The sequence below is a fragment of the Marmota flaviventris genome, chromosome 6 (assembly GCF_047511675.1).
Source record: "Marmota flaviventris isolate mMarFla1 chromosome 6, mMarFla1.hap1, whole genome shotgun sequence".
Taxonomy (NCBI): domain Eukaryota; kingdom Metazoa; phylum Chordata; class Mammalia; order Rodentia; family Sciuridae; genus Marmota; species Marmota flaviventris.
In genome coordinates, this window is record NC_092503.1 from 35836566 (window position 1) to 35848987 (window position 12422).

The 12422-nt window shown below is 31.9% G+C and overlaps 1 protein-coding gene across 6 annotated transcripts in view; it reads left to right on the forward strand.

Moving 5' to 3' along the window:
- Ptprk (protein tyrosine phosphatase receptor type K) overlaps positions 1–12422 on the forward strand; it is a 542901-nt gene that overhangs the window by 501472 nt on the left and 29007 nt on the right. For 3 of the 6 annotated variants that reach the window (XM_071613038.1, XM_071613039.1, XM_071613040.1), the window contains 2 exons: positions 6336–6496; positions 8313–8348. In XM_071613038.1, the coding sequence (XP_071469139.1) occupies positions 6336–6496; positions 8313–8348 (197 nt within the window). Of the gene's footprint in view, positions 1–6335; positions 6497–8312; positions 8349–11332; positions 11392–12422 lie in introns of those variants that run through there. The other 3 variants (XM_027947359.3, XM_027947360.3, XM_071613041.1) reach the window with 2 other exon arrangements.

Sequence of the window (12422 nt, forward strand, 5' to 3'; positions counted from 1 at the left end):
GGGCGGGGGGGATGAATAAAATGCTCTGACAGCTCTATAATTGCATAGCGTAACAAATTCTTTTTCTGGTTCATATTTTAAATGGTTGGATAAATGAGCCTCTATCAAAATGTTAACATTTAAGTTTTCATAATTATGCTTTAAATAATAGAAAGTATCTAGAGCTTTGGCTTCTCTCCCTCACCAGCACCATTACGACTAGGAAAAGTTACAATTTTATAGGTGGATGAAGTTCCATATGTTATCTTCTGTTGTGTAATATTATGTCTAAATTACTTGAATTCCATACTATTATGTAGTATGTGTCACACATGAATTATATATGGTTTAAACACAAGTAGGTTTATTATACATACACAAAAGCATGGATATTATAGCAGTATCAGATATTATCGAGTTTAGTTAAAATTTTAGCATATACTATAGCTTCCCTTTTAATATATAAATTTATAATAAAAATAGTAGGAAATATTTTAGCCTCTGACTGTCTGCATTTTTATGGGAAATTGTTAAGTTTCTCAAGAGTTTATACCTTACTTGAAATAGTATATGTAGGTATATTTCTCATGTTGAAGAAAGTTCTGTGTGTCTTTCAATATTTTATAAAAGAACGGTTTGGAATTCAACTGAGTAAAAGTTTACAACTGAGGGTATATATAAAGTAAGTTTTTAGGCTAAGAAAAGGGATATTGCATCTTTTCAGAACGCAATGTCATTTTTTTTTAATTTAACTGCTGGTGAATTATTTCCAAATCTATGCCATTTTTCCATTGATTGTGTATTATATATGAAATGCGCAGCATGAACACATTACTAATTCCAGACATAAATTTGAAATTATGTTTCACTACAGTAAATGTTTGTGCATGACATCATGTTCACATGCATCTACTGTAGAACTATCTTTGTGTATAAGTTCTTTGGTACATATGTATATTCACATAGTGTATGTATATATACCTGTGTACCATTAAGGTATGACTTATTTACAGAACTATAGGTATTATTCTGTATATAAAATAATTAATATAATAGATCTTTATGTTTTGTATCTAAAGAAAAAAATCTAGTATACAAGCTCTATACACAGCTGTTCCATCTGTCATGACATTTAAATGGTAATGGATGATACTATGCGTAACTGCATGTTGAAAATACACAATCCATTTAATTTTTCAATTTTTGGCAATAAAAGAAATATCAGCATGTTCTTTTTTCTAAATTATGTATTTCAAATTTTATTTTTTTATGGCATATCTGTCTGTTTAATTGCATGGCAAAAAAGATCTAACAATGCATGAGCAAATTAAAATGCAAAGCAAAAAAACATGAATTTTATTTCATTTTGTTTTCTTTTTTTAACGCACATTTTTCTGCTTTATTGAATGTGACAGAGTCACGCTTTTCATTCACCATTGCTTCTCTTTTTCCACTGTCTGTGATTTGCTTGCCAGGAGGAGCTACTATTCTTACTCCTACTACCTGTAAGTAGAAAATGGGTGATGTACAACTTTACATGTGTTAAAGATGCAGTATCCCTTTTCAAAAAAATAAAGAAACAATATTCATAATTTTGGTGATATTTCAAAGAACATCTTTTGGTGGACTCTAAAACTATAAACTATTATCTACTTTGCTAATCTTTTTTTAAAAGGGATATTGTATTTCTGAATGTCAGCTACTTCTAATTTTTATTTACAGTTTTCCATAAGTAGCTTTAGTCTACAGCCAAAACAATCATTCAGTTACTTAATCAAACCTGTACCCTATTTTAGCTGTATTGCACCTCCTTTGTCTGGCAGAGAAAGTGGTTCTAACTCCCTAATCACTATCTTTATGTGATACCATTATAGTTGAGAAACTTAGCTAAGTCAGATATTCATAGAAGAACATTCAAAATGCCTTCACAGGATACAGATCAGATCACGTCTGCAAGTGATAACACCTCTTTCCTCATTTCCAGGAATCCACGATGGGTTGGAACTTCAGAACACCTTTGGTCTAGTTGTTAAGGCAATCAGTATGCTCTTGTAAAAATGAATAGATGCAACACAATGTTGCAGGGACAAAGAAATAAAAATTCTTTTTTAGAGAAGAAATATTTGGTTTGTTTATTATAACTAAATATAGCAAAGATTTTATAAACTAAGGTTAAAAAAACAAACAAACAAAAACAAAAAAAAAATACCTATTGTCAACCCTGGAACAAGTGTACATGTGACACGTCTCCTTTTGTTTTCCAGAGTCTCTTGCTCATCTTAGCCTTAGGTATGACAGGCTCATTTTCATAAGGATAGAGGGGATTGTCCATTCTATTTTGGAGTTATTTTCAGTTTATCACTTTCAATGTAGTATTTAGCCAATCCAAAGGAATGATATGACACCTTTCAAGGCTTAAGGATTGAGATTAAGTATGTTAAGAGCATACATCCCACAGCATTTATATAACTAGGTAAATTCAAGCTAGCTTTACAACAATTTTTTATAAGTCAATCATTATGACACAGTTCTGCCAACATTTTAAATATTATAAACATTTGGCTTCCTAGATCTGCTAGAACAAACAGGTGTAAACTAGCAGTGCTCCTAGCTTATTGTGATGAATCATAATATGCTTGTTAAATCATGTTTGATGAAGCCAAAAGTAATTAACCATACCATTTCGTACAATGATGGAGTACTTTTCCCCTTTATGGCCCACCCATACATCCACCTGCAGAAGTTTATGCTGTTGGCTGCTTTGATAATGAAAGTCATTTGCACATCTGTCAAACTCAAGTACTTGAAAAATGAATTGCTTAACTGTCCTGAAGTGCACATTATATATGCTGGTTGCTCCGGGGAAGACAAAGCATGAGACATAGTGGAATCAATAAGTATTTAATTATGAGAATGTCAATAAGCCTATCATTAACTATTACTGTATCTGTAAAATTTAGAGTGGGATTCCATTTTTGGTACATGGTTAACATATCTACATTCTGATTCCTGTAGCAGTTTATGCTAACATTATTGTGTTACATAGGGCTACTAGCATTTTAAATCCTAACTAGAAAGAATGTCACACAGGTATGCTATTAAAGGCTACTTAAACATACCTAGTGACACTAATATAAAGACTTTTTTTTTTTACAAAAGTAGAAATGACCTAGAATATCACCACAAACCACATGTGATCTTTGAGCTAATTTTCATTGGCATTGTCATAATAAATATCAATATTTAATGAAAACACTTAATGCTGATGTTAGTTCTTTGCTTTGTAATCACCTGAATGAAAGCCTACCTCACAGGGTTGTTGTGAGGATTTAGGTGTAAGACCAAGCTGATAATGTATTAACTGACAGATACCCATAAAGATTATAATTCCATGTAATTTGCTTACTAATCTGAGTTTGTGAATCTGAAAAATAGAAGTCCTTCAATGCAGGAGAACTTTTACTTTTCATGCATTTGAAAAATCCATTACTTCTTAATTTTCCCCTATTACAAAGTACACACAAATTACATGTGTTTTAAAGTGAAACCTAAGTTCAAAAGCATCATTTCTACTCATTATTTTCTATATGTGCACCTTCAAAATTTTAATGGTATTTTGAATCCAAATTTCAGGTTGTGCTATTTTTTATCCAATTTTGGAGGGAGTTGTGGGGGGAATGAATGTATTTTTTTCTTTTTGCCCAAGAAACAGAGATTGGGAGTTTTAAAAAATACTTTTCTGCTGTTTTTTAATTTATAAATGGCAACACATTTGTGCCATATTCGTATTGTTCTCAATTATAAAGCAAGCAATATTTAACTCTTAGTGTAAGTAGTTGTTTATATTAGAATATGCTTCATAATGTGGCAATATAAACAATGTAATCAACTGGAAATATGATCAGAACTTAGGTCTGGCACAAGGTCCTTCTTCATTGCTGATTAGATAAATACCTCAGGCAAGTTTTTTAACTCCTTCAAGCCTCAACACACTCATCTATACAATTAGAACCCTTATACCATCTTCAGTTGATTGATCTGAGAATTGAGATTTAAAAAATGAAAATTAACACACATAAAACAGGCCTAATTTGTATATTTAAAAGTATTAATGGAGTGCCTACTATGTGGCAGCACTGCTTCAAGGGAACAGATATAGAAGTCTTTCTCTCCATGGAGGCCAACATGGGAAAACAGTTGAAAACCACTTGCAGTGATCTGTGATGAGTGTTATTACAGGGGGAGAACATTGTGCTATGGAAATCACAGAACAGGGTAGCCTAACCTGAAACAGGTTGTACTAGGATCAGTTTTAAAAATTTTCTCTGATGCAGTGTCTTTAAAGCTGAGACACAATGTATGGAAGTTAGCCAGCTATTAGAAGCTAAAGAATGTTGTAGGTCCAGGAACAAAACTCTATATGGTGGCCTAAAGGAAGGGTGGGAAAGTAGTTTCTATAGGCTGAAACATGACCTCATAAGGTTTAATTAGACCTATAGGCTAGTTTGAAAAATTAAAAAAAAAAAAAAAACACTTAGAAATTGATCAAGAAAACTAATACAAACATTCAGAATCATGGTTTGTCTTTATAAAGAAAAATATAAGTCAGACTTTTGATGCTCAGATGAAATGCCAGTAGCCACTCAAGCAAGTTGCCCCTGCATTGTGCTCGAGTTCTACATAACATTGTCTGTCTGGTGTCTTACATAGGCAGCAGCTCGTATTTATAGTACCCATTGAAACCTATATATTTGTACAAGGTTTTAATCTTCTGGCCTAGAAAGAAGAGTGGGTTAGTTGTTTCACCATATAAAGCAAATATTGCCAATGAATGACGGTGGTGATGGCAGTGATGTATAGTCATAGTCTTGGTGGTGCTAGTCTTTACTGTATTTCTGTGATTGTTTTCTTAAATATTGTTAATACATACTCTGGTGCTGTGGTTATTATTTGTAAAAGAAATGAAGCCATCTCTATCTCTAGGTCTTAGTTTATGGCCATCATATTCAGGCACCAGATCTGTTGTGCCAGTATGTGGTGTGTTTTGGGGTGCGCTTGTGAGATCTAGTACTGCAGTTCTCAGAGGGGAAAAAAACAAACAAACACTGGAGTACATCTCAGGTTGCTAGCTTAATTTTTAAAGGAAAAACTTTGGGGCACAAACTCAATCTATGAGATGAGACTTTGTAGTATTCAGTGCAGAAACTAACGAGGATCAGAAGAAAACATTTTACCTTATAACCAAGCTGAGAAATGGTGTACTTAAAACAACTAAAGAATATTTCTAAGGCAGCATAAATGGCTGCTATAAACTTAGTGATATAATTTCCCTGCTAGAGACTTTTACAGTGTCTTTATATTATATATAAATTGCAGGGTTAATGTGATTTAAATATTTTATATAGCTTTAACATATTTTTACTTGCATGTTTCATGTGTAACATTCCCAGAGAACCAAAATATATTTTACATTCTTGATATGCAAGATAAAAGTGTCAGTATTTGAGGAGTTCAAAATGCTCACTCTACTAATTTCCAAATCCCATCAATAATGTGCCCTGCTGTGAATTCATAAGGGACCTACCTCCCTAGTGGACGTTTTGCAATGAGGTTCTAAATCATGTTTTTAGGATTTGACTACATCAGTACTCCAAGATGATGATTATTTGCATTGTAACTTTACATAAGATTTTTCCAAAATCCTCTCAGTACTTCTGTTACACATTATATGATTTAATCCCATATATTTATTTGTACTTAATCATGGTTGATTCTAAAAGACTGAAGATTAGGTTTTGATTAATATTACAAATATATAACTAAAGAGATTGATTCTACTCATGTTGCATTTTTACTTAGTAATAGCAGAGAGAATTAAGAATGGGACTTTTCTTTATCTATCTTAATTAAGTGGCTATGATCAAAAAAACTTAAGTCATGTTATTCCCAAGAAGAACCTCTGAAAGTTGATCAAAGGAATCTGTCACTTAGGAGAAAGACCAAAACTTAGCTTTAAATCTTCCTTGACCTCCTCTACTTAACAAGTGTTTGTTTATATTTTTGGTAAAATGTAGTTATATTTTTTAATGAAAGTTAATAGAATGAAATACAGGAAATGTTGATAATTTTGGATTTGACAGCTTGAATATTAAAATATCTGACAAATCAAATAGTTCTACAGCAACAAATCAATATAATGGCTTGAATGTCAACTGAATTCCAGAAGTTACCAGTTCTTAGGTTTTCTAAACAACATCTGTTACCTTGTCCTTGGGCACACTTGAACTACTTGTTTCTGGTGTCAGCTCTTCTTCAAGACTCACACTCAGGGCTCCCTTTTGTATTTGCCTTGGCAGCAAGCTGGCTAAAAAGCGCAAAGATGCTATGGGCAACACTCGGCAAGAGATGACTCACATGGTGAATGCTATGGACCGAAGCTATGCTGACCAGAGCACTCTGCATGCAGAAGATCCTCTTTCCATCACCTTCATGGACCAACATAATTTTAGTCCAAGATGTAAGTTCTTCACTGAAATCTTAATAAGTGATTCTGAAGCTTCTTAAGTTTATTTTGAGTTCTATATGTTAACTTTTAAATAATGAGAGAGTAAGAAAGGGAAGAAGTATCTAGAAAGCAAAAAAAGGAGATAGAGGATATTATGGGATTTACAAGAAGTCCTATGTTTAGACTTTCTACTGTATTTCATTTCACCTTAAACTGCATGAAATTTATTATTCAATCATAAGATATATTCTAAATATATACCACTCAGACCATATCATTTGTTATTCCTTTAATTTAGATATGAGATTGCCTACATAAAATTGGTTCATGTCAGAATTTATAATTATTTCAGCATTTGCATTTCCCTTCTTGTAAGATAAAGTTTCTTTTGTGATATGAAGAAACAGTAATTCTTTCTGGGAATTAATGGTATTGGCAGACTTATTCCATTAAAATAGTCTACTATGGAGTCCTAGGGAATATTAATACGAAGAAATTTAACTAGGGGAAAGAGAAACCTATATGCTTTTAAATATATACTGTGACGTCTAAAAGTATGTTTGAATTGAAGGATGTAAAAGGAATGGTGAAATCCACCAATCCATCCATCCATCTTAAGAGTTACTAATATTGATCTATGAAGGCAGGGTTTTTAAACTACTTCTACCAAAGTACTACTTAATGGCAGATGACTTGAATAATTATCTCAGTCTTGGTAATACTATTTATCTTCAAATTTTATATTTTCTTCTATAGTACCTGTGCTTGTTTTAAGCTAATTAAATTAACTTACCTGAATTTGTTTCTTCAAATACTCAAGAAAAATTGATACTTGATGTACATAAATCAGGTTTGCCATTGGCCATTTGTACCTAGAGGCATTTTTGTCACAGTTTTTAGAGATATGCTATTCTGGTCTGAAAAATATGGATGTAAGAAAAAAGATAAACAATAGAATGATTATTTCCTATACAGATTACAAATATATTGTAGTGGTAAGGTTGAAAGTTAAGTGTTTGTTGGCTGAATGCTTATATGTTGTTTCAGAGAGGGGAAATTTTTTCTGGTGAAATTTTTCGATAATCCTTGGGCTAAATGCATCCTATCATTTTTCATGATATATATCTACACCAAATTAGAAATTACAAATGCTATATGAGTAATTTTGGAATTTAGTTTTAATCATGATGGGGCCTTCTTGATCGATTTTATTTTTATTTCAACACAATAAAAATGACAGGGAAGTACATAAAATACTATTCATGTTGAAAGTAAGTTTTGCTGAAAATATAAATGTACCATCTCTCTAAGTACCTGATTTAATATTTAATCAATTATAGGTTTGAAAGCATTTCTGTTCCTCAAACTTTTCTATTGCCTGTGTTAGAACCTTATTATAAAGTTTCAATTCAGCAGCATAACTATAAATATGCACTTATGAACTTAGAGAAAGGATTAAATTTACTTCCCACAGTTAAACTGAAAAACATTATATGGAATGAATATGAGATAATTATTTTTCTAATACTTGTTAGCTCCAAACTGCATGGTTTCTTTTGCTCTAACTTTATAATCTTTATAATGTCAAGTTGAATCTTCTGGCTTTTTAAGTTGAACAGAGTACTGAACTATAATTGTAGATACACCTTTGTTGATGTTTTGTGAGAACTCAAGCTGGAAGAGAGAATTTAACCCTTATAGGTACAGTTATAGAAGAAAGTTTAGTCATTATATTTCTTAAGAATGCATAAATCTGTTATAAAGAAAGAAGAGTTCAAAATATAATTTTAGAACCAGCTATTCCTTCATGAGCTTTGTTTTCCTACAGTGCCCAATGATCCACTTGTGCCGACTGCTGTGTTAGGTGAGGCCCTAAATCTTTACCATTACTTTTTATTTTATTTTTTGCATGGATCACAACTCCTTGCATGGGTTGTAGCTTTATCCATATAGTAAATTATTTGCAGTTCTGAACATGTCTTGATGCTTAAAATAGACAGCTCTGATCTTATTAGAGAGAGTGTCTCTGTTCAACATAACCAGATCTAGTGGATTTCAAATTAGCAAGGTATACTGTTTAAAGTTTACTTTATTCTTTAACTAATGGTTCTTTTAGATTTGGGACAAAAGTTCTGTAGCCCCTAATGTATGACTAATGCTAATATATCCAAGTTAGTGGAATGAACCCAAAGGCATTCGATCTCAGGGACAAGTTATAATGGAAAAACTAGATTTTATATGAAAGTCTACCTGATGGAAAAGGACTTCCTAAATCTTATGAATTTTATAAAAACTGTAGAATACATTTTTTAAGTAGAGTTAGGACCGTGTGCATTTGCTTTTAGTTTATCTTTACCAAGAATTTACAGATTCAGATAAAGTTGCTATAGTCCTGATATGGGGTTTGGCATTGTACATAAACCTTACATGGTAAATAGTGCTGTCTTTCAAAAATTTTAAATAAGCCACTTTGTTTACCTCTATATAATATCTAAGACAGATGATATTGCTAGTGATAATTCGGGCCATTTAGATGTTAAATTCAACTTTTAAATACAGCTATATATTTCATAATGAAATGAGTTTCATTTCAAATTGTACTCCATTTCTCAACTAATTACACACCAATGATTTGTGGCCAACTTGCTGTATGCTCACCAGTTTCATATCAATTTTACCCTAATGTTTCTAATTAAGATTTAACCAAAGAAATGTGGAAATTTTTAGATAAATATATCTTTAAAATTCCTACATCATAGTTTTTATCTTTATTTAACATTACCTGTGAAGATACAAACTTAAGCTTATAATTTATCCATGCATTTGCGCTCCTATATTCAATGTTTAATTACATTATAAAATATTTTCAAACAATACAACTAATTCAGTTAAGAATGGACTTTTTATTCTCTAATTATTTTAAGTTATAATTTTGTAGTTGAAATAAAATATATATACTTTAAGAGAAACTGCCTAATTCCTACTACACTCTTTCTGTGAAATCTGCATAAAAAAATGGGAGGAAGTGAACTGGGAGAACTTTTCCCCCAGAGTGGTCTCATTGCATTAGGGAGAAGCCATGTATGATCATCATGGGGAGATACCAGATGCATCTGCAAATGTCATCTTTTTTTTAACACTTAGAATGTTGTCAGTATCAAGTGAATAAATAATAGTCAATTAAAATATTAAGGAACTCATTGAAAAAATTAGTTGCCTAAATATTAAAATTTCATTAGAGTAATTTTTAAGAGTATAGAAAATTAGGTCCAAATCTCAGTCCCCCCTTTTTGGTTTAGATTAAAAATTCATGAAAAATTCCATACATTTTGCTTTCCCATCTTCAAAACAGTGTAATAATTCCTATAAATTCCTTTAAATTTTCTACAGAGTTTTATAAAGAGAAAATGAGATAATGAGTGAGACTTTTACAAACTATGAAGTTTAAACAATTATTGTAATAATTTTCTTTTTGAAAAGGGGGGTATTCTAGAGTTAAGACAATAGTCATATGAACTATTTATACAAACACTCATTATGCATTTTTTTTTCATTTTAAAAGTCAAGTTGGTTGATTTAAAAAATGGATTAAAAGCTAAATCCCTCATTAATCATGTTATATGTAGAAATAATTTATTGCATTTTTCATCATTCTTAGGATTATGGTGTTTTGCATCTAATTGATTTTTGTATTTATAAAGCAATTTTTGAAATCACCTCAAATATTGCTTAATATTAATATTTATTACTGATTTAAAATGACTCAGAAACTTTTCATATTGATTCATATTTTTGTGTTTGTGTGTGTGTGTGTGTGTTTTACTGCTTCATTGGGTTTAAGTCCCTATAACTGGTAAGTGTATTGCAATACCAGAACACTAGAAAACCTTTCAATCAAGGATATAGTTGAAGTGATTATTCTTAAATGTGTAATAAGGATAATGATTAGTAACATGTACCTTCACTAGCAGTCACATTATTAGGTGGTTTAATGAGGTGGAAATGTATTGAGATTCATAATTCATATGTGATTATTTTGAAGACCTTACTGCTTATTGTACTACTGTATTAAAACTTAATGCAACACAAAGGCACTGTCTATTTCATACTGGGGAACAATCATCTGTAAGATTTGTAGTATGGGTGACTTCTGTGTTTCTCACTGAGCCTCTACAATTGTAAACATTCTGCACCCTCAGCAAATGCAATGTGAGCTCTAGGGCTGCTCTGTAGAGCCCCCACTGCCTGCTTGGGTGGTTGCATTGAGCTCCCTAAGGTTATTTGTTGTCTTTATTTCTCACCTTCAATCATATATTCTCTGATAGTGCCTAACTCAGTTCAGTTACTTCTGAATTTAATTTTACTGGAGATATTTATCTCCAGTAAAATATTTTATATATATATATACACACACACACACACACACACTCACACACATATATGCACACATATATGTATACACACACATATACACATGTTAATGTATATAAATTTATGTCAGTCTATTGGTTGTAATGTTTTAGTAAAAGTAGATTAGTTGACCATAGTCTTATACTAAGAAGAGGTTAATGCTTATGAATCATGTTTGTCAGCAAACGTTTGTGTGTAGAGGGGTGAGTAAGACCCAAGTAAAGGACATTAATTCACTTGGGGGTTAGATCACAACAGAATCCACCAGAGTTTTTTTTTTTTTTTAATTGAATGTGGTATTTTTAAGAGTAAATGCAAAAAAAAAAAAAAAATACATTCAGCTTAAATAAGAGAAAGTAAAGATAAATGCAATCAAGCTAAATTATAGAGGAACACAAATCTGATTGTAGGGTTCTTTTTTTTTTTTTCCTTCTCCAGGAAGAAAAAATGTTTATCATGGGGACAACAATTCATTTTTTGCCATATCCTATTTGTAGAGTTGGTGATAGAACAGGCAAATGTACCAGCACTTGAAATATGTTTTAACTGTTAATTAAATATCGTTCTCTACAATATGCATTATCATTAAAAACAGAAGTTCCCCTAAGAGTGTACTTTCTTTTCTGTTAATGAGTATGACAGTATAATGCTTTTCAAAGTAACACCCCTTAAAACATTTGTCTTTTTTTAAGTGGTAAGTTTAAATGTGATAAATATAAGCATGCTTTTTTCTCATTGTAATGATTAGTACTTCGGTCATTAAAATACTGTTTATTCTTCATAGGCAAAATGTTCTTGTTCTTTTCTTCCTCCTTATGACAGAATGAGAATTTAAAGTTAATTTTTGTTTTGAGCTAATAACACAATTGGGATGGGGCCTACACTTAAATGTGGGTGGTGAGGGATTCGATTGATTTTAACCAATATTTTATTGAAATATTTATTGAAAGACTGTAATACACTAAGAATAAGAAGAAAATTCTGACTCTGTCTCTACACTCTAAGCATTTGGGGCTTAGAAAAGAAAATAGAGATGTATATAGATATTAAAAAGCAGAAGGTTATGGAAAAAATAAGTAGTTTCATAACTCAGCCTAGAAAGGCAGGAGAAGAAGTCCAGGGGAGGCACACACATTTTGCTCCAGAAGCATACTCTGTTTTCTCTCACATGGTGGCCTGAAGAGTCAAAATATGTGAGCAATCAAATAACAGTAAGAAGAAACCAAGGGGGCAGAGATTGAATAAAAATACACATGTAACCTGACTCATAGGCTGGGTGGTGGAAGGGAGTGATCCTATAGAATGCCCACACTTCCCATTCCTGAGTGTGTTGTGTTAAAAAGCCCCAGACAACAAGAGGGCCACAAAGGAGAGAAGATCAGCCCTGTGGGAGATGGTTTGCTTAGATTGGTTTTCTGAGGGAGGTTGAGATACGCATGGGAAAGGGTTTGTTCACTTACTCAACAATGAAAACATTTTTCCAGTTGACAGTTTGATCCTCTGGTCCCAAACTATACTGCTATGACTG